This window comes from Cydia splendana, chromosome Z (assembly GCF_910591565.1).
Source record: "Cydia splendana chromosome Z, ilCydSple1.2, whole genome shotgun sequence".
Lineage (NCBI taxonomy): Eukaryota > Metazoa > Arthropoda > Insecta > Lepidoptera > Tortricidae > Cydia > Cydia splendana.
Genome location: NC_085987.1, coordinates 29,540,170 through 29,565,827, shown reverse-complemented (window position 1 = coordinate 29,565,827; position 25,658 = coordinate 29,540,170). Strand labels below are relative to the sequence as shown.

Below are 25,658 nucleotides of genomic sequence, written 5' to 3'. Positions count from 1 at the left end.
AGAAAGATGAGTGCAATTATCGTTAAAAAATCACCTCTTTAAACACGGCAACCACATAATAGTAACCGGAAAAAGATAGGCAACCTAGTTTATTTATGTTGTACAAGTTGTATACTTTCCATTGAAACTTATTTCGTTCGTCAGACAAATCGGTGAAATTTGCCGAAAAAAATTTTTTTTCAAAAATTTATTCAAAATAGCCTTGACCATATTTCTTTAGGCAACCCTATTAATTTATGTTCTGGAACATATTTTCTTTCATATTTTCATAGTTTCATCGGTCAGACAGATTGGTGAAGGTCGACCATATCGTCTATGCGACTATGTGGGATCTTAGACCATTTCCTATGATTTTTCTATTATGGTTGTAATGGTAGAATTTAGTGTTTTAAGTTGGTCACACTGCGAACTGTCAAAGTAATGGTAGATATTTAGATTCAGATAAAACAGGCAGCATCATTACAATATAAATAATGTTGTTTGTAGTATTATCCAGATTCTGAATGTAGAATTAACGAAATATTGAATGGTGTTTCTGTATAAAGTTGTGTCTGATATTATATTGTTGAGTAGGCATGGGTACGTGGCGTTTATACCAAGACATCATATGCGTTATAACATGTATCTTATTGCATTTTGAGGCAGGCTAACAAATGTTTTTTTATTTGGTATTTTCAGATGGAATTCTTGAAGATCATGAGAACCTTAAAGATTTCCTTGAAGAAGCAGAGCTTCAACAGTATTATGAGTTATTTAGGTAAGGATTTTCAATTGTTATTCTCGTTTCTTGGCCTCGTCTAAGTGTTTTACAATGTGAGCATTTTTTGTGCGAAGTTTTTTCTTATATGGATGCAGTTGCGAATTGGCTTTATGTTGATAACTCATAAGTGAAACAATTTTATTTACATTTTAGACTAATGCTGTATGCATGCGTAAGTACTAGTGTGACTCACATCAGACACTATACTTATCTGACATTAATTTAAATTATTCCAGAAATGCTTTAAGTCGTAATTGGCTGTGACTGTGTTATTTAAATCTTAACCCATGATTTAAATAACACAGTCACTATGCCCTGGCTCTTCATCTGCTTCTGCTTGTAGCGATTGATGTAATTTATTTTATAGAGTCTGTGTGGAAAGAGAAGAGTAGTGGAATGTATGAAGCCCAATACATAACACAACTCTTCTCTTTCCGAAAATACTCTAGTCTATTGTACAAGTATCGCCACTGATGGGCTGTGGGGGCAGTTGATATCGCTGATGGCCTAATTTCTATCGATGGCAGGGGGAGGGGGGGGAAGAATGCCATTACCTTTGTATTGCATTAAGCAACACAGACAGACGAAAAGTTAGCGGCTATAAAAAGATTGTTTTTGATTAACACATTTGCTGCATCCCCAGGTTGATTTGGCCTGATATGCCAGTATGTGACTTATTGCCACAGCGAAAGTGTTAAACCTTTATGGGCATAAAGGGTTGTTACTCCTTTTCTATTGATCAATGTTATATATCATTCAACATATGTTACTGAAATGAATATTTAAAGACTTTGTATATTTTTAATATGAATTATTGATATGATTGTTATTTGCCAAATATTTACAGATATAGTATAAATATTTTTACCTAATAACTGTTTGTTGTTGATTAAAAAAGAGTTTAATTCTTAATATCATTTAGTAAATAATGTTTAAAATATATGCTCCCACATTATGCAGACTGCTGAAAAATAGCACCATTAAGAGCACTAATATTTCAGTGCAAAATATTGATGATTAATAAAAAATATTTGCTTCAGGGACATATTGAAAGTTGCAAAAGTGTCACAGTTAAAGTTTGTGGTGACTGAAGATCTGGTACAAATAGGCCTGTCCAAGCCAGAGCAAAGGCGGTACAAGAAAATCTATTCTAAGTATTTCCCTAACCCCTATATATCTAAAATCAAGAAACTCCTCAGCTCAAATAAGAAAAATGATGTTGTAAGTTTTTATTTATTTCTCTTATTAGTCGTAATGCTTGCATTGGCAAATGTTGGAAAATATGATGTATTTTAAAAGTTAAAACAATTTGGACCAGCACCCTTACCACTAGATTCATTGAATGTATGTACAATAAGATGGCTGTTTGCGCCATCTACAACAAAGCTGTCATTCCCAGAACAGTGGTCTCCAAAGTAGGTCTGCCAACCTGCAAAAATAGTAAAATTCCATACAATCCAACCCATAAAAAGGAACTGGAGGCCTGGCTGTGGCTCTCAGGTCAAAAAGGTTGGAGACCCCTGTTCTAGAAGGATGCAGAGGCCTGTCCTATATAGCCTGTGAATCTATTAGTAATCTAGTAGCTGAAGTGAGCATTAGTGGTGTCTAACATTTATTCTATCTTATGGGTTTTATGGCACATTTAGATTAAACTTATGGTTTTGTGGTTTACAGTGAGCCATCAATTAGCATTAATTTTTAATACTTTTAGAAATGCTTCTACATTACATCAGACAGTATTATACTTTACACTTAAAAAAGAAACATTGCCAAAGCACTTCTTGTAATGTGATTATCAGTAGATTTATCAAACACTGCATTAATGCACAGCATAAAAGAAAAAAAAATAGCCAATGGTGTGTTGGCCCAGGCATAATGGAGGGATTATTCCATTCTATGTTAATATAATGGTTTTACACAAATTATTGTCTTTTGAACTGCACAGTAGGTTTCAGTTTAATATTTAATACAAATAACAAACTAATGTTTTCTAAATGAATAAGATAAATATATTCTTAATTTAGTGTTTATAGTATTTACAGGGTCATTGTTCAATACCAATTGATTTCGAGCCATTCTCTGAAAATAATATTAAAGTTCCTACCAAACATATTATACCTGTGGAAGATATTACCATTAATAAAGAACTAGGTATGGGTCAGTTTGGAGTGGTGCAACAGGGCACCTGGGCTACCGGCAGTCAGAGAGTGAGTATACAGAGAAAACTTTTAGTCCATTGTCAATAACTCCCTAATTGTTATACAGTGAAACCTGGATAAGTGAGATCTCAAGGGACGAGCAAATTTGTCTCACTTAAAGAGGTATTCCACTTACACAGGGTCTCAATTAGCCAGGTATAAATAAATTTCTGTCTCATTTATAGAGTGTTCCATTAATAGAGGTGAGAAAAGAGGTTATTTTAGTTATAGACGCGGTAAATAAGGTATTTTGTCAACGTTATGTATGAATTGTAATCATCAACAATAAATAGAGGTAAAATAATCCTTCTACTTCTAATAAGGATAGATTTTGTTAAAATTAAAACTCACTTCATTGCGTCTTAGAACTTTAATAAATGAAAATTAATTTTTGGTTTTAGTTTTGATAGTTTTAACTACTTACTCAAACTAACTAAATAAAACTTGAAGTTGTTTAGACACAATTAACCGAATGCGGAATTTTCGGTTAGACTAAAGATCTCCAATAAAGTCCAGGTTAGAGAGGTCATAGATTGACGTTATCTCAGATACAGAGGTCAATTCCTATAACATTCCAAAAAAAATGAAGCAAATGTAATTTTTCAAATATAGTCTCAGTAAAAGAGGTAAAATACACTCTCTGTCTCAGTAATAGAGGTAAATTTGACTATAAAATCGAAACAACTAATCTCAGCTATAGAGGTCTGTTTTATCTCACTAACAGAGGTAATTCAGCGCCAATGTGCCGGGACCGCACCATGAGTCCCAGCTATAGAGGTTTCCCACTTATCCAGGTCCCACTTAACCAAGTTTCACTGTAATAGTATCTAAACATTACTACAGTCGCAGCGAAAGTAATGCTTGCCTGCCAAGTGGCTACACAAGTAGTATTAGGGAAGGACAAGGCTGGCATACTCAGATAAATTATTGAAACTAAAAAAAAATGTGCTTACAAGCCTACACCTGATATGATGTAGCGCACAACATGTACATATGAAATTCTATTAGATACTAGCGCCTCGACTCGTCTCGGCACACGAAATCTAGTCAGTCAGAACTTATGTGTCCATGAGAAAAATTACAATTAAAATTGCTCTTAATGACATCTGACAAATGGCCTTTGCCTTAAACTAAAGTTCTGTTATAAAAATCTTGTGTGTTTGACTTTCGATTCTACGGTAATTTTATTATGGTACCTTTGATTACAGTTGCAAGTGGCTATTAAGTGTCTTGGCCATGAAAGAATGACTTCAAACTCGACCGAGTTTTTAAAGGAAGCAGCGGTAATGCACAGTATCGAGCATCCCAATATAGTCCGCTTGTATGGGGTAGTTTTACACTTGGATTCGTTGATGTTGGTAAGTAATAATAGTTATTTGCCCCCGAGTGAACATTTTTCACCACACCAACCCAAAGAAATAACTGTAAGATATCAAACAAAATCAAATCCAAATGTATATTATTAAATATTTATAATTCAAAATCATCATTTAAAAGTCAATTCTACCAGCAAACATAAGGAAACCACTCAAAATTTACATTTGATTACTTTGCCTCACATGTGAATAAAATGCAACTTTGCTACTAGTTTTTGAACAATCAAGAGAGCCTTTACCAGTTGGTGTGGTGAGAATACCTATATTATAATCTACTGTTACAGTTTTATAGCCTGATTTATAAAAATATTCGTTTTATTAGTTGGTATTAATATCAGACACTTGCGTGAAATAAGATAGTAGGAAAAATATATATTAAAAAATATACTTTTGTTTATAGGTAACCGAACTGGCTCCTCTTCGCTCTCTATTGGAATGTCTGCGCGAAGTGTCGCTCCGGCCAAACTTTCCTGTGCCAAACCTCTGCGAATTTGCGGAGCAGATCTGTGATGGCATGACTTATCTGGAAAATAAAAGACTGATACATAGGTATAATAAAGTTTACAAACAAAATATTGGTGCAAAGTATTGTAGGCCAGATTTTTACAACTACACGACACTGTATGGCGTCACACGTTTTGTGGTTACACCAGACCCCTTAACATGACATACGTTGTCGCGGTCGACTCCGAACTTGATGTGACACATTTTTTATCAACCATTAATGCTTGACTACCACACTGATGGCGTAATAAACGTGGCTGTATGAAATTGTCTTAGACTTTCCTCATCTTACTTACACAATTAACAAATCGTTGATACTACTAACATCCAGAATAATCATTGTCTATAAACTCGATGTTTATAAAATACATTTTCCATTTCATTTCAGTTATGGTATTTAATTTTGCAGGGATTTAGCAGCAAGAAATATTTTAGTGTTTAACAAGGATAGGGTAAAAATCTCCGATTTCGGTCTGTCTCGCGCCTTGGGCGTTGGAAAAGATTACTATCAAACAAATTACAATGTCAATCTCAAGTTGCCAGTTGCTTGGTGAGTATATTTTGTTATTAACCATGTCTCATTACTTTAACACTGACGTCTGCTCGTGACTTCAGTTGCGTAGAGTTATGATTTCTGTCAGGCGTGGCTCACTCCGCGATTTCGTCGCTTTGCTACAGCTAAAAGTACATCCGTTCCGCCTCAATTTTGCGGAAAGCCATACAGCTCGGCCACGACATCGAGTGACTTGCGACGGCGGGAGCGATAACCATAGGTTGGAGCAAAAGATCCGATCGCTGTGTCATGCTCCAACCTATGGTTATCGCTCCCGCCGTCGCAAGTCGCTCGATGTCATGGCCGAGCCGATAAGCCGCGCGTGGCGCTGTCGCCACCTAGCGGCCATATCTGTGCTGATCGTAACAGACGCGTTTTGATAGAGAGTGAGTCTTCTGTACCTAGTACTATTATTTATTCTGTGTTTCTGTGACAAAAACTATCCTATGTTTAAGCATCAAAAGGAGAACAGACAAAGTTACTTTCGCATTCATATAATAGTAGGTATGTATTAACATATTAGTAGGGATTACGTGTTTAGTCTGAGAGGATTAACATTCTGCTTCTGGAAGTAAGAGGTGTAAATTGTCAGAGGAAAGCAACGTATGTTACAGTTACACATTAACTGCTAATAACACATTCACAATGCGGCGAAATATGATAAGTAATTAAAAAACTATTATATGTATGTTCCGTTTGATGCCACAGATAAAGAATTCGTGAAATGCAATAGACTAAGGTGTAAAATTGTAATCATATTTACTTATGACGTCACAACTCAATAGAGTAATATGTATAAGTATTATGGAAGAATTCTCTCTTCTTTAATGGGTGAAAGGGTGTCTAAAAGTACGCGAAATTTAACCCTTTTATCTTGAAATGAAGTTAATAATCATTGGGCTTAAAGTCTAGATGCTAATTAAGTGTTGTCTCGCATTTTTTTTTATAATTTACTACATAGATATATCTCAAGAAATTGTGAAATGGGCAAGCAAACAATCACCGATCAATACAAAATACAACTCTTTTTCACTAGACTTAACTTTATCGACCGGGATATGAACCGTGAAAACCTTTTGTATTGTATTGTTACCTGTGAACAAGAAGCTCGTGAACGTGAAGACGTCGAAATATCGGGAGCTCGAAAATAATACAAAAGGTAATCACGGTTCATATCCCGGTCGATATAAGTCTAGTGACCGTGAATCATTCAAAACTGTTACAACTGTTTTTATTTCATGTTTTCAGGTGTGCTCCCGAATGCATTCTATACCTCCGATTCACATCAGCCAGCGACGTGTGGGCCTTCGCCGTGTGTCTCTGGGAGATGTTCACGTACGGCTTCCAGCCTTGGGCTGCGTTCTCGGGCCAGCAGATTCTTGAAGCCATTGATGCACCGAACTTTCAGGTAGAGTCGGTTGTTTTTTTTATCCCAGAGAGTAAAATGATGTCTCCGTGTCCTGTTTTATGGATATTATTATCTATTAAATTGATAATAGGATGCCACACACATAACGATCCTCCTCACGAAGAAATTGCCGCGCAAACCAGGCAACTTGATCACGCGTGCGTTTTAGGCTGATGTTCGCCTGAGGCACGTCTGTACAGGCAGATTGAGGTGCTAAAAGTCACTACAGTACATTTCGTATTGGGGATGTGGACCCGCCTATACGTTGGCAAAATTTTTCCTTTATTGATATTCTTTCAGTTTTCATGTTTATCTATCCAATAAATGGGACTAAAAACAATATTAGACTTTTTCATAAAACATTTTTATCTTGTCTTGTAAATTTATCATTTTATTAAATCCCAATTTCAGAGGTTGGAAAAGCCCGAGTGTTGTCCAGAAGACTATTACGCCGCTATGTTGGAGTGTTGGTCTCACGATCCAAACAACCGGCCTAAGTTTAAGGATCTAGGGCCGAAACTAAGAGCCATTCGACCAGAACAGGTGCGTATTCCTATGATTACTTTTCAACACTCATAATACTCAATAAACATGATGCGACAAGCAGAAAAATATATTGTATGACCTTGATTATAAATTGCAGGTTGAAACAACTGTGAACTTTCAAAAGACTGAAGATGGCAGGCGAAATAATTTATTAGAATATAAATCAGGACAAATTATTACAGTTCTTGGCAAAGAGTAAGTAGAATAAGTTCAGAGTGAGTTCAAGGAGCCGGGTCATGAAAAATGCTTTTTAAGGGAGACCTATAACCATTTCAATATTAAATTTAATTTAAAAGTTCATTGGTATCTTCGTCATAATCATCTACCTGGCCTTATTACGTATGTACATGTTTTCAGGAATAGTACTAAAACATCGATGTGGCATGGGGTACTCCTGGGTGGCGCTTGTGGCATGTTCAACCCGAATAACACCAAGCCCTACACTAAGACTGAAGTAAGTACCATCATTATATGCGTGCAAGTTGTATAAAGTTTCTTACACATATAAAACTGGAATAGTTCTCGGAAGCTTCGGTAGAAAATCATTTAAAAATTAAGAAAGTTTAATTTATTGTAGTTTCCGTAATTATTGTTCGAAATCTAACTCAATTTTGCAATTTTGGAAATTGGATTGCAAATCAGTAATCATCATTATCATTAATCACCTGGGTCCATCGTGTTTTTGTGTACATTACATGTTTGTCGAATATTATGTTTAATAAGTCTAATCAGAAATATTATGTTTTTTAAGTTTTTATATTCTGTTCTTCTCCTTCTTCCTCCTCGCGTTGTCCCGGCGTTTTCCACGGCTCATGGGAGCCTGGGGTCCGCTTGGCTTTTATATTCTGTTCTTATTGAACAAATATTGATTTAAATATATAAACACATATCTCAGCCAAATAAAAGATACAGTTTCTGTCCTGTCGTACGAGGGAGTTAAAAGGCGAATACTCCACCGACAAGAGCGTAGCTCTTAAATATTGATGATGATGATTGATTTAAAATAAATATAATATATATACATATAGCAAGATTTAAATCTTGCAGATTCAAGTACTGATAAGTAGGTGCTTTTTAAAAATTTGTCCAAACCACGTCTATACAAATACCTAATAAAAAAAATCGTTGTTTATTAATTGTATCATTTACCTAATTTCTGATCGGGTTATTTTCATATTCATTGTTTGATATACTGATACACAATACATCGAATTTGAGTGAGCACATGTAGGAGAATTTGAAGGTTTTATTGATCTGTGGCACGCTTCCTGCTGTTTCTGTTTAATATTAGGTAGGTTCAGTAATGGCCAATAATATTAACCTCTGAAAAATTAAAGAAAATATGAATACCTAGACTAGAGGAGTAGTCGTCGGCGACAGAAGGTTGTCGAACCTTCGTTTCGCCCACGACATCGTTCTCTTTGCTTCCTCTGAAGCCGAACTGCAGCAAATGCTCCAAGATCTGAGCAACGCAAGCCTTCAGGTTGGACTTCAAATTAATCGTGTAAAGACGCAAGTGATGACCAACAGCAAGAAACGTGGGGTCGCGGTAGACGGGCAGACTATACATTATGTCGACGAGTATATTTACTTGGGCCAGCTAGTCTCTTTCAGCAACAGGCAAGACCAAGAGGTCGGGCGCTGGGTCGATAACGCCTGGAAGAGCTACTGGTCCATGAAAGAGCTAATGAAGGGAAATCTTCCACTGTCACTTAAGCGAAAACTCGTCGACATGTGTATACTGCCTGTCCTAACCTACGGTGCCCAAACTTGGTCACTCACAGGGAATCAGAAGTCCAAACTGAAGGTTTGCCAACGCGCTATGGAGCGCAGCATTTTAGGTGTTAAAAGGATCAATCGCGTCCGGAACACCACGCTGCGCTCCAAAACTCGCATTGCTGACGTTGGCAAAAAAACCGCCAGGCTCAAATGGGACTGGGCTGGCCACGTCTATCGCATGCATCCGGATAGGTGGGCTAACATAGCCACCAAGTGGATGCCGACGAAGAAGCGTGGGCGGTGCAGGCCCAGGCGGAGATCGCGGGACGACTTTGACGCCTTCCTTAACAACTGGCCGGAGGAAGCGCTAAATCGGGAGTCCTGGAGAACCAGGGCCTTTGCCCAGCAGTGAGACACACAAATAGACTAAGAAAAAAAAAATGAATACCAATTAGTGTGCTCAAGGTTTACGTTTGTATGGGAAAAATTCAAACATTAGCCAGAAGACACAGTACCCCTTTTTTAAAACTTTTTTACATTATGGTAATTAATTAAATACGCCAAGTGTCGTAACTGGCTCGCCAAGGGTGCTCAACTACTTAGTTAATGTAGTATGAAACTCTAAAGTGAGCTACAGATATAACTCACGCCCTGCGTAAAAAAATGTTTGCAATAGATAAATTAGACAAAAATACTACGTATTTCCTCAATAATTGTTTATCAATATTGCCATCGATGCCTTGATTTATCAATATAACGTTATTTATTGAGAGATACTTCCCCGTCATATCAGCAGATCATTCATTAAACATTTTTTAATCAGCTCATAATCCACCAATCGGAAATTTAGGCCAACCGCTTTTAAAACACGTTTTATGTAACCTATCTTCCGAGTTTAACTATGTTTTGATTTATTTAAATATCGTTAAATAACTAGTTTAAGGCCTATGCTCAGCAGTGGGCGATAAAAGGCTGATAGGATGATGACGATGAACTAGTTTAACGCAGAAATATTGTAAAGAAAAATAATGTTGTGACAAGTCAACTGAGATTGTTGTTACAAATGCGAATTGTGATACTATGTTTCGCCTTTAGTTCCATTTAATTTAATTTCTAAAATTTTATGTAGCACTACCTACACTTTGTCGCTGCATTGGCGCAGATTTAGCTCAAGCGGACTGTATAAAATGAAAATGAGGTATATTATTGGCTGGAACTGGAACTGTAAGCGTTTTAATTCTCTTACTTTCACGTGTGATTTGTGCTGAAACTCTGTTCATTTTCATACCGGGCCCATTTCATACCACGCCGCTAACACAACGGTGGCTTGATCATGCACTTTTTCACCCAGAAACCGCTCAGTACCGTGTCCGGTTCTCTGTCGCCGAACCCGGCGCGACAGTCGGCACGACTGGTGCGCTCGGCGCTGTCGCGCGGCGACGTGAAGCGGCACACGTACACGGGCAAGCGCACCATCCAGCGCAGCATGATCTCCAGCCCGCAGGGTGACGTCAAGCACACCGGCCACGTCGGCCTCGACGGGGCGTATTTCGGGGACATTTCCTTCTTGGATCCCGCTGGCTGCGTAAGTATCTGGAATAACTGGATATAAAATTAAGGGGATGACCACGCCGGCCTTAGAAGATTTATGTAAGCAGTAGCGTAATTATAGCAGGTAAAATGCCATGGCCTACTGGTCCGAGAGGTGTCGACTGACAGGCCGTGAACACAATATGTATTTTTTTCTCATTGTTTGGCGTGTGTAACGATTGTCATCTTGTCTAGGCCCTCCGATCATACTTCGCAACATTATTTGTTTGTTTGGGAATGGATAGTGCATAATATTCGTTGGTTTTGGCTTTTATCATTTGCATGCATATACAGGGTGATTTCGTTATGTAATGTTAAGTTAACCCATAAAACGCAAAAACAAACCTGTTGTTCCATAGAAAACATTGGCATATGATAATATTTTTACATGGGTATTTTCTGGGAATTTAGAGGTAAACTCTATGTTAACCTTGGATTGGGACATCCTGGGGGAGACATATGATTCGCCGAAATGTACGTATAAGACATTTTTTTATTGCGTCTTAGAGGTTGGCCCTAAGTTGTTGTCTTCCTTCATATTCACTTCTCAGAGTATGGTCAGACTAACAAAATCACTCTGTACGTATATCTCTACCTACTTATAATTAGATCACGTGTTCACTAGCGCGACATGACGCACCATTTAGAAAGCGGCAACGTTACGTACCTATGTATGAAGTCTAAGAAAAGATCGTGCTCCGAGTTTCATAGTTAAAGAAGATGCCGGTGTACAGCGCCCTCTGTTTTCTGGTAACTGAATAGTCAAACGTCAACTTTGAACAGCCAGAGCTACCGCATAATGTACGGAACAGTACAGCGTTTCTCAACTTGCTGCTGGCATATTATTTAATGCCCGAATAACTAAAAATCACAACTGACTTTGGCCAAGACCCACAAGACTGCCATACGCAAAATAACGTACAGCGCCATCAACATTAGCCGTCAAATACGAAGAATTTTTACATCTTATACAATCACTCTATTATTGGTATTATTTTATAGGAAAAGGTTATTTGCAAGTACTTAGTTTTATCCATAAAAGTTTTAGACAAAGTAAACAAAAGGCGATACAAAATCAAAACAAATAAACGTGCGTAAAGTGCCCGTTAGCCACTCTCGATAGGCTCTCGTTTTTTTAAGTTATTCTAAACGCACACCAAGAAATATTTAATTTATTTATAAGTTTTATAACACTCAAAGACTTGAGTAAACAAGGCCTAGTTTTGTTGATAACGAAAGACGTTATTCAAACTTCCGCTCATTTCAATACTCTCATTATTTGATTACAAACATAATTACATGTAACGAGGTCTCATTGATACCGCATGCGTTCTATCAATGGCGGGTCCCACGATAACCCCGGAGTGTGGGTAGCGCGGCGAACAGTCGCGAGCGCAAGTGCAGTATGTTTGGGTTGATGAGTCGTGTGTGGCAGCCCCCGCGGCAGGTGGTGACGCCGTACAAGCCGTCGGAGGACTTGGAGCAGGTGCCGCTGATCAACCCGAATTCGCCGTCGCACCTGACGGCCGCCTGCGCGCCCTACCCGCTGCTCAGCGCCCACGCCGGCCCCAACAACTGCGATGAAGTCGACTTGCCATGTAAGTTCAATGTTTTGGTGACATCTGGGAATATTTTAATATTTTCGATCTAATAATAATAAATATCTCTGTAAGTTGAATGGTACACGAAACCTTTAGTGGTGGAGCGTCTAGATTACCATCGGCTTGCCTAATTTTTGATCTTACCTACGGGTCTCACAGAAAAAACAGTCAGTAGTTTGACGCTCCGCAGCCGATACTTTAATTATTAAATTTGAAAACTTCACTTTACTATAGTATTTTTCAAACAGCATAGGTACGGTGATATGTCATCCATCTCAGTTGAATTTATATTGTATTTATGAATTTTTCAGTGACGCTTAATTAATGCAATACCATCACCATCTCTCATAACATAAGCATAGGAGCCGTTCGGATATTAAAAAGAATGTTATATGCCTTAGGGCCGTTACAGACGGACTAAATCCGACTGCAATTTGTATGGAAACTGCAGTCGGCGTGCAGTCACCGTGCGGTTCCCATATAAATTGCAGTCGGGTTGCAGTCCGTTTGTACCGGCCATTAGGGAGGGACAACGTACCATTTGTTAGACAGCGATAATCTTTTCCGTGGTATTGCAGAGGTAGCATTGGGAATCTGTAGACGTGGGAATAATTCGAATTAACACTCACTATTATGATTTATAAATTTATTTATTTTCAGATGCTGGGTCAATGGCTAAGAATCTCAAAAAACATGGTCTTAAAAATTTAACAGAACCCACAACGAGCAAGAGCCTTCTTAGTAAGGTATTGTATATGTACTTCCGTTTCTATTCGTATTTCTTCACAAACATGCGCTAAAATATGTTCTTATGGAGGTAGTAATATAGTGTAAGCTTCGTTTTTAGCGAGACATATGTTGCAATAAGTATTCTGATACAACATATTATTTTACACCGTAGCTACATTGAAGCTTTATGATTTTTATTTATCCGTTCAAATACTCTTGTCAATGAAGTGTCTATGTATTTTGTCAGGTAAAATCAGCTACACTGGGTAGATCACACAAGACTGATGACGGTGGAACCGCTCCCAAGACTGACGATCCGCACGAGTACCACGAGATATCCGACACTGACACGGTAACACCCAGGATAAACAGTAACCCCCTTATTCTTAAACGTTTACTAAAGTTGACAAGCCGATAATAATCGTTTGTCCCTTTCCGACGTATTGGTATGATGGAAAGGGACAAACGGTTATTATCGGCTTGTGACATTGACATAGATATCTAGGGACTGGCCTTACGGACAATAATAATGAGGCATGACAGGGGCCAGTACAGCGGTGTGACACCGGTACAACACGATTGGTTGAAGAGTTAGCATCACGCGCGCGATTGGTTGATGAGTTCACATCACGCGCGCTATTGGTCGCAACTAGTTGCTTTAGACTGCACGATTGGCTGGAATTCGTGAGTCACACCGCTAAACTAGTACCATTTTTAGTGCCCGCAAGGCCAGTATAGATATATACGTTAATGGCTTGTGAACTTTAGTAAACGTTTATGAATAAGGGGGTAAGCAATAGGGTATTATACTGTATTTAAAATAAATTATTTTACGCCATGCATGAAATAAAGCACCACATAATTATTTTTTTATTTTATTTTATTTTATTCGGGATGCTTACTGCCTAATATACTTACATAGGTTAATAGACTTATCTACTATATGCAAATTACAAGCTTCCACATATATAATGCTAAATAACATAAATATAAAGGTCTCAAATTAGCAGAATATTACACTATATAGGAATGTTCCTGATAAACTATGAACGCAAACTTAAGTCAGGTAACGTTAATTATCTATTGAAAATAATATTTTTAACATTATTAATCTTGCTGTGAAACAAATCTACATCGGGCATATCATTAAGTTCATTAAATAACCTAATTGTACGAGGGAAGAAACATTTTTTACGAATGTTATTGCGAGAAAGAGGGATGCGAAGCAAGGGTCTTCTGCGCAGTTGCGAGACAGGTATATAAAATTGTACTTTGCTCACAAGATCCGGGGAATCGACTATAACTTGGGCAATTTTCATTAATAAACTTACGTCATTTGCCAATCGTCTCTTAAATAAAGGGACAAGATGGAATTTTTTGCATGACATAGAATAGTTGTCCATAGATAGCTTAAATTTAAAGGAGAGGAATCTAACAAACTTCTTCTGATTTTTTTCAATATTTTCTTTATTTTCTCTATTTTCTCTCTGTGTTATTAGAATAACACAGGAGTTATTTTTAAACACAAGTTCTATTTAATAAATCGGTTAGAAATATTAAAAGTAGGTGAGTTGACCGTGACGTCACGATGTAATGTTTCATATAAATTCCATATTAGCAAATCGTTTTGACAGTTCTAAAAAAGTAACTGATTTTACTAGTAGGAAAATACCCTATTGAGATGAAGCTTTCGTCTTAATAATTGTATTTTAAAAATGGTCCATTAAAATTTACGTATATATTTGTGCAGCGTGACTTAACTAAACTGTTCTTACTAAGTTTTTAGTGTGAGTAAGATTGTCAGTCTTTTTTTTTACTTTTTCCAGGAAAGTACAGTGGCTGAGCGTACGAGAACGGATAACTTAGTTCCGCTAGAAAGTCCTGGAATTCCTGTAAGTGCTTTCCACCGTGTACTTACTTGACTTACTGCCAGGCGTGGCTTACTTTGACGTGATGTATCTTTTTCTTATTTTTATTCGTTTTAAATTTAAGATGCCTCAAGGAGGAATAATTAATATCGGTATTAGAAGCACTAAGGAGCATTATGGTATGGACTATTATGTTTCTAAGCAATTTTTACTTTTGTCGTTGCAGAAAAGTTATGGGGATTTTAGTCAGAGTTTGTTGGATGAAATGGAGTCCATGTTCCGAAGTTTGGACAGCAGGGGACGTCCGGAAGAAAGTGTAAGTTACTATTATTATCTTTAGCTTTTAATAAGTCTAATTCTAAGCGGGCAGTTACTTCTCAGTGTTCCTTTAAGTATGAAACATCTTGGTGCTACTTGTTACAGACGAGCTGTACCCGCGCGAGTTCTCTAGACTCAATACCGAAAAGTTCCCATATAGGAGGATTCTTATGAATTAGTATTTCAATTTGTATATAGTATTGGCGCCAGCCTGGGCCACAGGGCATTTGATAGTTGACATAATATAATTACAAACTTTCTTCACCACACAATTCGCATATAGCGAAAACAGTTAAAGTATCACGCATTATTGGCTATGTCCCACACGATCCTAGCATTGTATACATATGTTAATACATAATAATTTATGTGGTGGAATTGAAATGAATATATTAACTATCGTTACTACACCATGGTGTATTACGTGGGGAACGCTCAGTTATTTTATTATACTATATTTATATACATTTTATATTTTTATAAGATTATTAATATTATACGGAAATATACCTATAATTATCAAAATCTCATTTATTCAGGTGCTTAGCGCAAATTGGATTTTCGGTAAGAAGACGTTGTAGGCTAGATTACCTAATATCGTGAACGTGGTAATGAACAACCACTGCTGTAAATACATTATTAAGTTCATTTGCACTGTCATTACTCGTAGTTATACCTTGTCTTTAGTTTCAGTATTAGGACATTATGTCATTCATACATAACATTTAAGTAGTTACCTATCCATTTTGGTGGCGTATTGAGGCAAAAATACAACTTTTTCAGTTGTCCGTAAGGCAATAGAGTTACTGCAGTAGTGCCTCATTGACAGCCCGCAAAAAGGACCTTTTGTCTGAAAACGACACGTTTTACCACAACCTACTTTCCACTACCTATATATTTAGTTGATGTGCTATGCATTAATTTTATCGTACATTATGAGCATCGGTCAGTGTGCTCGCTATTATTATTTCTAAAATTATTGACTAAACATGAAATTATTTTTATTAAGTTATATATGTATATTAATAATTCTCGTTTATTAAGGTAATACTTGTGATTAGTAAGGAGATCCTTAGATAACAAAAAACTATGAAATAAATTCGTCCTCGGAAATAGTTATTTGTACAACAAGAGATCAAAGTTTGATATTTCTTCGAGTGCTTATTTTGAGTCCCGTGCAAGCGAAAGATTCTATAATAGATTCACGAGCGTAGCGAGTGAATCTAATTTAGAATCTTGAGCGTAGTAAGGGATTCAAAAGCGCACGAGATGTAAATAACTTTGATCTCGTGTAGTACACAAAATTTTTCACCCTAAGCAGTGAGAACATACCTAGAGGGACAGAGATAATAGAACCCAAGTATATCGAACTTGTATTAGACCCCGCATGTTGAAATGACCATAAAGGTCACTTGAATGTCATTTTGTCTCACTCAGTGAGCAAAATCGCATTTTGCTCACTGAGTGACACACAATCAGTGAGCAAAATCGCATTTTGCTCACTGAGTGAGACAAAATGACTCAGTGAGCAAAATCGCATTTTGCTCACTGTTTTTAAGAAGCAAAGTACCCTTGTTCGATCTGCTGAGGTGAAAATATATTTTTTTATATTACCTGTTATCGCACACGCTGTGTTATTTTATTAGCTTTTTTGTGATATTTATTTTAATCATAATTACATTTCCAGGGTTCATTGGCTAGGCATTTTGACTTCGACACCGCCCTAAGGTAAGATATGTTGCATACCTTTTTTTAAGTTTCTTAAAATAGTAATTCTTAGTTCGCTCGCTTGTATTGTTAATCAGTCACATTGATGAAAAATATAAAAGTAGGTGTACACGCCAAATATATACTCATGGATAAATATAGCGGAACACCAAATAAAATGTTTAATTACTGGATTACAGTAAGTATATAATTTCAAAATTAGTACTTAAAATTTTTTTTGCGTTCCCCTTAATTTATCCATGAGTGTAGGTAGTTTTTAGGGTTCCGTGCCTCAAAAGGGAAAAACGGAACCCTTATAGGATCACCCGTGTGTCTGGCTGTCCGCCTGTCACAGCCTATTTTCTTCAAAACTACTGAACCAATTGAGTTGAAATTTGGTACACATATGTAAGTCTGTGACCCAAAGACGGACATGTAACGTAAATAAATTAATTTTAAACATAGGGGGCACTTATAAATGAGGGAGGTAAATGAGAAAATTAAAAAATAAAGTTTTTCAAATTATATCGTGTTACATGTCAAATGAAAGAGCTTATTTTGAGAATTTCAAATATATTTTTTTTATAATTTTAAAATATATAGGTTAGAAGTTATGTAAGAAAGTAGCCAATAAATTACCATTCCCCCTTTATCTCCGAAACCACTGGGTCAAAAGTTTTGGAAAAAATACATAAAATAGTTCTTTACCTATAGGTGACAGGAAAACCTATGAGAAATGTGCAGTCAAGCGTGAGTCGGACTTAATGTACGGAACCCCTGGAACGCGAGTCCGACTCGCACTTGGCCGGTTTTTTTTGTATTATAGCATTATAGCTATAAGCAAATATATAAATTATCCACGGACATATTTCCATCAAACTAAGCTAAGAATCTCGGCTGACAAAATAATCTACTTAAAAGCCGTACTGTTTGGGCCATGATGCCACAGACAGATACGAATGTTAAACATATATCACCCTCGTACATCGAGTGTGTGAAACAGGAAACAAGTTGATAAAGAAAGTATGAGCTAGGCGTAACTTGACCCACTGCGTCTCCCCTTGAATGACAAAAGCGTAGGTATTATCGAGATAACGAAATGTACGTCGCGAAAGTAAAATTGTTATATCGATCTTCTAATTCTAAAATTGTCAAAGAAATTCGCAGATGCAAATGATAAAAGTTAATCTTTGCCAACAATAATATGATGAAAGATGTTGTTTTCTTTATTGTTATCTTACTCGTAAATCTAAACTAATCGATGTGAGTCGACTGTGTGAAATTTACGTACTGACCAGTTTTTTCGTGGCCCCAAATCACCTTAAATGCTTAGAAACGGTCAGTGCACGCGAAACATACTGTACCTAGTGTACCTTCTTATTAGTTCGCTTATTATGTATAATTACGAAAGTAGTATTTTAACCGATTTACACACGTTTCAGGTCTCATACATTTAAAGCGGACAAAAAGAAGAGTTATCAGACTGGCACAATGAAGCCCATGTCGGCGCATGACGAGAAGACCTTGGAGACTGCTGTGGCAATGGCCAACGAGATTACCACCAAGTAAGACTTGCTGGTATTATTTGAGTGAATTGCAAAAAAATTGTACGTAGGTAATTAAGCGCAGTTCAGAAGCTGTGATTAGTCTTAAGTTAATTGATTCATTTGTGTTACGATTATTAACTATGTAAATTGTATTGTATTGTACTTAATTCGTACACATGTAAGTTTATAGCATACGCTAACACACTTTCATGTATCTAACTTAAATAGAAATGGCTTAACTGTCGTAACACAATGGAATCAATTAACTTTAGATTAATTACAGGTGCTTTACTATGTACAATTTTTTTGCAATTCACTCATTTATGCTTCTGAAGTCGTTTAGTTCCACTTACATTGAGGCGGATTAAATAACTCCGTTCTATACTTTGTATAGTACATATTAGTAATCGGTTCGGAGTTCACAATAGTAACCATAGTATTTAATAATAGTACAGTACGATACAAGTGCGGAAAGTAGGAAATCCGCAGCGAGTGGAGATAAACTAAAACACGACCGAAGGGAGTGTTTTAAATCGACACGAGTTGCGAATTACCTATTCGCATGTGTAACGTACATATGGCCTTTTAAATTATTGTCATAGACACGGAAAGTGCTTATTCCCGCAATAGTGCCAGAAAGTAGCACCATATGAACTGTAAACATTTATTTTTGATACATGTATAGATTATTATTATTGTATTTTATTCCATTTGTGAGTATTTTTGCTAAGCCAGTTCAATTGGTGGTTTGGTTAAAGTATAGTCATTTATTTGTCTTGACTTTGCTCTACTCTGTCACGGTATTATTTGTATCTTCATTCGAACAAATATACTAAATAATAAGTCATATGTTTCAGAAATCAAACTATATTTTGAATGAATTAAATTGATTAGTATGTTTATTTTGAGTGCTTGTTTGTGCTTAACTGTAATATTTCTTATTAATTATTGCAGGTCAATGAACGACTTAGGCTCAGACAACAAAGTGCCGAAATCGCCGAGCGACCGGTCCAAGTTCCACTTCAAGTTCCCGCTCGTGTCGCGACACCACGCGATCCCGCACGAACCTGACAAGGATGTTAATGGTACAGATGTATTGCATAATTATTTTTCATCTCTCCTGTTCGGAAAGTTCACCTTTCATAAGCTGATAATTTGCATTTCCCACCCTAGGGTGGAAAGTATTTTTTTTTTATTTTTTTTCGAGCAACGCCTAACAGCCATATATGCCATATTATTCAGTTAAAAGCTCTCATATTATAGCTGGTCAAGCAAATCTTGTCAGTAAAAAAAGGCGCGAAATTAAAATTTTCTATGGGCGATATCCCTTCGCGCCTACATTTTTCAAATTTGCCGCTTTTTTCTACTGACAAGATCTGCTTGACCAGCTATAGCTTCCGCATGACTGAAATTGGCGCCGTTTACATTTTGATCGGAAAAAATCTAAAACCATAGACAATCCGATCTTAAATTGGGGTGACTGAAACGGCCTTAATGTATACGCGCCTTAAAAAAAATGAAACTGAATGATTGAATGTAATGTAATATAATATTTTAACAATCATTGTCATCTATATTAATTTATTAACAAATATATATGTTTATTTTATACATTTAAATATTAAATACAAGTAGTTTAATTTTTATAGGTACACAATAATAAATATTTTGGCAATAGCAACATTTTTATTTTAATGAAAATAATAAAATAGAAAAAAAAAAACTAATTTCTCCTAATTAGGCGGGAATAGGTATTGGTACTAAATAAACTGTTGAGACATTACTTGCTCTGGTTCACAATGGATTTTTCAAGTGATTCGAGTGACTTATAGTTATGTGGTTTACCTATGTATCTGTTTTGTTCTAAAGAAATATACTTACCAATAATAAACCTACATTTCTCGTGTTTGACTTTCCTCATAGTCGAAATGAAAAGTAGAGTGTTTAACTCGGGTAAAAGTAACCATCTCACCCTCGAACTATTGGCGCTCTCTCTTCGTTCGAGCGCCAAAATATCTCGGGTGAAATGGTTCACTTTCCACCCTTGGTTAACAATCTACTATTCCTTCGTATTTTCGGAAATGTACGAACGTGTCTTGCTATTTCAGTCAGTCTCGGTACAAAAAGTACTGAGGTTGATTGATGTACCTAGCATGACAAATACGAACGTTTCCGAGAAAATACGAAGGAAAACATTGTGCAATACTTCTGTAGGATAAAAGTTCTGAGCCGTTCGAACGATAACTCATCATATTTCACCAACTCATAATAAAATTAATTTTTGACAATTACGGTAGGAGGTTTTTCACAAGTAGTGTTTCCCAGGAGAAAAACCACTTGTTACTCCTCAGACAAAAGACAGAATGGCAGGCCTGCGGTCAACTGTAGGGAACTTCACATGGGTCTTCTGCTTGACTCATGGTATCTACAGCTCATTCATCTGGTTAAGATATAATCCGTTTCCATAGTTTAATTTCATGTCATGAGTAACTTTCACGGTAACCGTAGTTATTTGTGTAATGGTACTCCATAACATAGTACCAAATTATGGCTATTTATACTTTTTAAATTACTATTAATATCTTCTGGAAGAGTTTTGTCTAACATGTATCGACAATGCGTCAATGATTTTGTAAACACATGTATGTAGATGTACACCATAATATTTTTTGTCGTTTTAGGCAAGCATGAAAGGCGCAATTTCAGCGAAGAAGCGCATAGTGTCCCTGATATTCAGGTATTTTTTTGTAGTATCTTTTCTGAGTGTGCACTTATTAGTTACTATTGTACTATAATTATGTTAACTAAGGGTTATCAACTATTTCTTGTTGTTATTCTGTCTCATCAGCCAGGGGACATTAGTAGCAAAGTTTATTATTATGGAAAATAAAGGCCTTATAAGTACCACAAACATGCATGTTTTGTTTTAAATGCTTTAAACGGAATCTTGGTAAAAGTTGTTTGATCCTTGTATGTTCAACAGTCTACAATATCTGAGGAGAGCAAGCTGGCGTACACGAGCCTGATCGAGCAGCCAACGCCGGCGTCGCTGCTACCGCACCTGTCGGCGGACGCGCCGCGACGCCCCGCCACCATCCCCAAGCCGGCGCCGCGCGCGCCCGACCGCGACTTCCACTCCTTGCAGAAACCGATACCTTACAACAACAAGTATGTGCCCTATCCATTTACATATCGGTAAACTGGTAGCATTTATTGGCACGAATTGCTTTATAACTCTGTTTCCGGACTGAAAAATATATATTTTTTAAGTGTTTGTTATTTTTTATGTCCGCCTTCATTAAACACCTCGGTGAAGCTATTGCTGACCGCTGGAACAGATCCCTAAGTGTCGTAATGGGCTGGCTTAGAGCAAAAATCACAATTTCGATAATCAGCGCCACAAGCATGTGCATCCGCGGAACACGGCAGCGATTTAATCCACAAAAAAATTCCTAGGCTTTGACGACGGGGCAGCCCTACCGCAGCCCTAGCCCTAACCCACCACTACCAACCAACATCTCTTCATATATGTATTTTTTTTTTAATTTAAATAAACTTGTTGTTGATTACATTAAAAAAAAGTGTTTGGTCTGATGTTTTACAGGCAACCAACAAATATTTTCGATGTCCCTGATGCAAACCTCGATGATGTAAGTACTATAAACACTATGTAATTAATATATTCAACTTACTTATAAGCCTGATTTCGTTTGAAACTAACCAACCTGCATTAGAGCGATCTATAATATATATATAAATATATCATGTTCTTTGTAATTTTTACAAGGAAGTTCTTTATTTCAGAATAATCAAAACGAATTGCCATTGCCGCCTAGAGCAACTAAGCCCAAGCTCATCGACAAGCCGCGACACATCAGGAAATACCCGCTAAAACTGCCCACGAACAACGATAGTACGACAGCAACCACCGACAAAGTCACTCAGAAATCCGTTAATATATACCAAAACGCGGTTCCAAGTTCGATGATCAAAGAGTATATCAGTAAGCGATGTGACAATGAGATCCCGATGGCGGTGGAGAATGGTAGAGACGTGTTCGACGGGTGTGAGCCGAAGGTGGACACGAACCCTTTCACGAGCGCCGGGCCGAGCTCTGTCAACCCCTTCGACTGCTACCTGACGCCGGTGACGGACCCCGCGCCGCGCCCTGATCCACGCCAGGAACACTACTTCGAAGAGGGATCACTTGTTAAAGGTGAGATTTTTCGCACAGAATATTCCACGCTATGTCAGTACATTATTTAATTGCAGAAGCCGGGAAAATTAAATACTCTATCTATACACTTAATTCTATAATATCGTTCAATAAAATTAAAACGTGTATGTATGTGCATGTTTACGACGATAATCCATACATAGGTGTACCAAAGAGAATTGATAGTATAGAGGGGTCCTGTTATAGTAAATTTTGTAGTCACAGTAAATTTATTGCCATCTATCGACACACGATTAAAACTCAAAATGTATACAACTATCAAAAAATGTATTTATATGGATAAATTATTTTATTATTTTTATATCATTTCGACCCATATTCTTTCACTGATACCTATGTGTTAAAATTGTTAAATATGAAAAGGTGTCGTCACCGCCATCTAGCCGAGCATATTCCAAAGGTGTGTGCGCCATCTATCCGAGAATACCTTTTTGGTGATTTCCTGAGGCCCTTTTCTTCCTTAGACTTTATTCATCTTATACGGAGTTACATATGTCTTTGGGTGTACTAATAGAGTAAACCTTTCAATTTGCATTTATAAGTATAGTGCGCACCTAGCTTTAATAATAAGGCGCGGTTGTCTTCCCTAAATTGAGACGGCCTCAGCTGCGTCATCTACGACGTTCACATTTTAAAGCATGACGGACTTTCACTTGCGCTCAACTTTCTAATCGGCGTTCTTTAAACGCTTTAATATGCGAATCGATCTTAAAATGAATTATAGGGTCGAATTAATATAATCTTAAAATGAATCGATTAACAACTATCCCTATGTTGCGTTTTAACATTATCAATTGAGTATCAAAATACCCCTATTTTGGTATCTATTTGGATACATGGACAGTGAAAGTTCTAATTGACATTATACAAACCGACCAATACCAATGGCAAATTTATCTAATTTTATGAATTTACATATTTTTTACAAGGATACAGGTTTTTTGGGAAATTGTACCATCTGATTACTAATTGTTAATTACTATAATATATTGACGCAAGATTTAAGAAAATATGGACGTTTAAACAAGTGCTTTTAGTCTTCTGTTAGACATTATTATTTGAAATTGTATATTCCAAGGTGATAAACGTTAGTTGTTTTCTCGTGCTTTAAATTATTAATGCATGCGTGCATTAGGCTGGAAAGATCACCCCCACGAGTAACGTCTTTGTCTACTTTACATACCTTGGCATGGGGAGCTGTCACGTAAGCGGCTTTGTATCGATTAAATATTATTGGTTACAGATCACGTGTCTGTGGAGGATTTGCTGGAATTCGCCGATCAAAAACCGTGCGGCCGGCAGCGCGGGGTGGAGTCGGATGAGGTCCGAATTATGAATAAAGTTCTCAAGCAACAGGTGCGTATTACTTTCTTAAAATTAATGTTGCAGCCTGTGTAATGTAAGAAACAATCTGGTTTAAGATGTCGACAGATAAATGATGACGATTTTTATATTAATTATTAAAACATTCAGATGTTTGCTGACCATGTACATACAACCACTCGGGTTATTCCCACTAGTTACCACTAACTCGGTTTGGTGGTAACTACTGGGCATTTTTATTCCCAGTAGTTACCACTGGTAAAAGGTGGGATTTTTTTCCCCATTAGTTACCACCAAAATATTGTTAGAGTTCAAAATATTGTTCGATTTGGTGGTAACTACTGGGAATTTTTTTTCCCAGTAGTTACCAGTGATAAAAGGTGGGGGAAAAATTCCCAGTACTTACCACTGGTAACAATTTGGTGGCAACTAGTGGGAGTAACCCAACCCCTCTGGTGTTGCGGGTGGGTGTCTATGGGCAACGGTAATCACTTACCATCATGCGATTCGGCTGCTCATTTGCAGCATCATAAAAAAGAAAAAGTTGCCAACGTTTTTCGCTCGGTGTTTGTAATTTTTAATAGATTTCGTATATTTAAGTACCTACATGTTACGTTCGTATTATGGTGGTTCAGGTGTCACCGGAGGAGTGTTTGGAAGCCTTGGAGCTGAGCGAGTGGAACGTTCATCGAGCCATCAAACTCGTTCGAGTCAAGATCGCCGTCGACGGAGCGGCTTCTTTACAGGATTGTTGCGAAGAATTAGCAAAAGCTAACGGAGATGTTGTTAGAGCATCTGCAGTACTTGTCTTAGGTAAAAAACAATAAAAATAAAATCAAAAACTCTATTTTTTTATTTATTCTGCTGAACACATTCAATAAACTGTAACCAATCACCGTGGCGAACCAATTTTAACGCATTAAGTGACGTACTACGTAACTATTTTATTGTAGGGCCGCGGGCTTACCATAATGCACACTTAACCTTTTGGACGCCAATGACCGATATATACGCACCGCAGATTCAACGCCAAAGACTGATTAATCGGTCACAGACCACAGAGCAACATAGACCTACGTGCATATGCATAAAGTTCAATTTCAGTTTTGACACTTCGGTGACGTGGCGTCCGCGTGACAGCTTTTGTGTTTGACACGGCGTCGAAAAGGTTAACGGACATCTGGTACTTAAACCTTAAAATTGCAAATACATAATGTCCGTCGATGTTGTTAGAGTGTGGCAGCAGCTTCATGTAATATTGCTAAGGTAGGTAGGTAGGCAGGCTCTATATGCGAAGTGCGTGGTGGGGCGAGTAACCCTAGACCTAGACCTAGACACTGAAACTAATATTTGACGTGACCCGCGTCACTGTGGCGAACCTAGTAGCCAGTTGCAGGGTGAAAAGGTGCCGTTTCCACCACCAGCCCCTTGAATTTCCCCTGTACAATTCTCAAACACTCGCCGTCGAAAAACTTGCAACCTTTTCAAATTATATTGTTTGAAAACCCTACATTTGTCATCGTAAAGATAACTAAACGTATTTTAAATAAACATATCTTATACCTCTATACGAGCAATTCTTGTGTATATATTTATACATATATATATTTCGCCGATCTCGGAAACGGCTCTAACGATTTCGATGAAATTTGCTATATGGGGGTTTTCGGGGGC

The 25,658-nt window shown here is 37.2% G+C and overlaps 1 protein-coding gene across 5 annotated transcripts; it reads left to right on the top strand.

The window, feature by feature from the left end:
* The first annotated feature begins 421 nt into the window (after positions 1-421).
* On the top strand, positions 422-24,826 carry LOC134804725 (activated Cdc42 kinase-like). 5 transcript variants are annotated; one of them, XM_063777916.1, is made up of 26 exons: positions 422-579; positions 679-757; positions 1,801-1,978; positions 2,803-2,967; positions 4,167-4,316; positions 4,735-4,883; positions 5,248-5,388; positions 6,640-6,799; positions 7,211-7,342; positions 7,443-7,540; positions 7,703-7,799; positions 10,416-10,649; positions 12,090-12,252; positions 12,916-13,001; positions 13,232-13,336; positions 14,811-14,876; positions 15,079-15,168; positions 16,858-16,898; positions 18,320-18,442; positions 19,379-19,509; positions 21,106-21,161; positions 21,408-21,592; positions 22,029-22,074; positions 22,229-22,640; positions 23,905-24,017; positions 24,620-24,826. In XM_063777916.1, the coding sequence occupies exons 1-26, from the start codon at positions 576-578 to the stop codon at positions 24,809-24,811; spliced, it is 3,396 nt and encodes a 1,131-aa protein (XP_063633986.1). In that variant the 5' UTR covers positions 422-575; the 3' UTR covers positions 24,812-24,826. The 5 variants fall into 5 exon arrangements, with proteins under 5 accessions (XP_063633986.1, XP_063633984.1, XP_063633985.1 ...); XM_063777914.1 differs by having other exon boundaries at positions 2,794-2,967; XM_063777915.1 differs by having other exon boundaries at positions 1,801-1,981.
* The last annotated feature ends 832 nt before the right edge of the window (positions 24,827-25,658 follow it).

Bases quoted from the DNA above. Each gene is read 5' to 3' on its own strand.
- LOC134804725 (XM_063777913.1), top strand. The intron at 16,899-18,319 runs GTAAGATATGTT...CACACGTTTCAG, and splicing joins GACTTCGACACCGCCCTAAG to GTCTCATACATTTAAAGCGG. The intron at 21,593-22,028 runs GTATGTGCCCTA...GATGTTTTACAG, and splicing joins CCGATACCTTACAACAACAA to GCAACCAACAAATATTTTCG.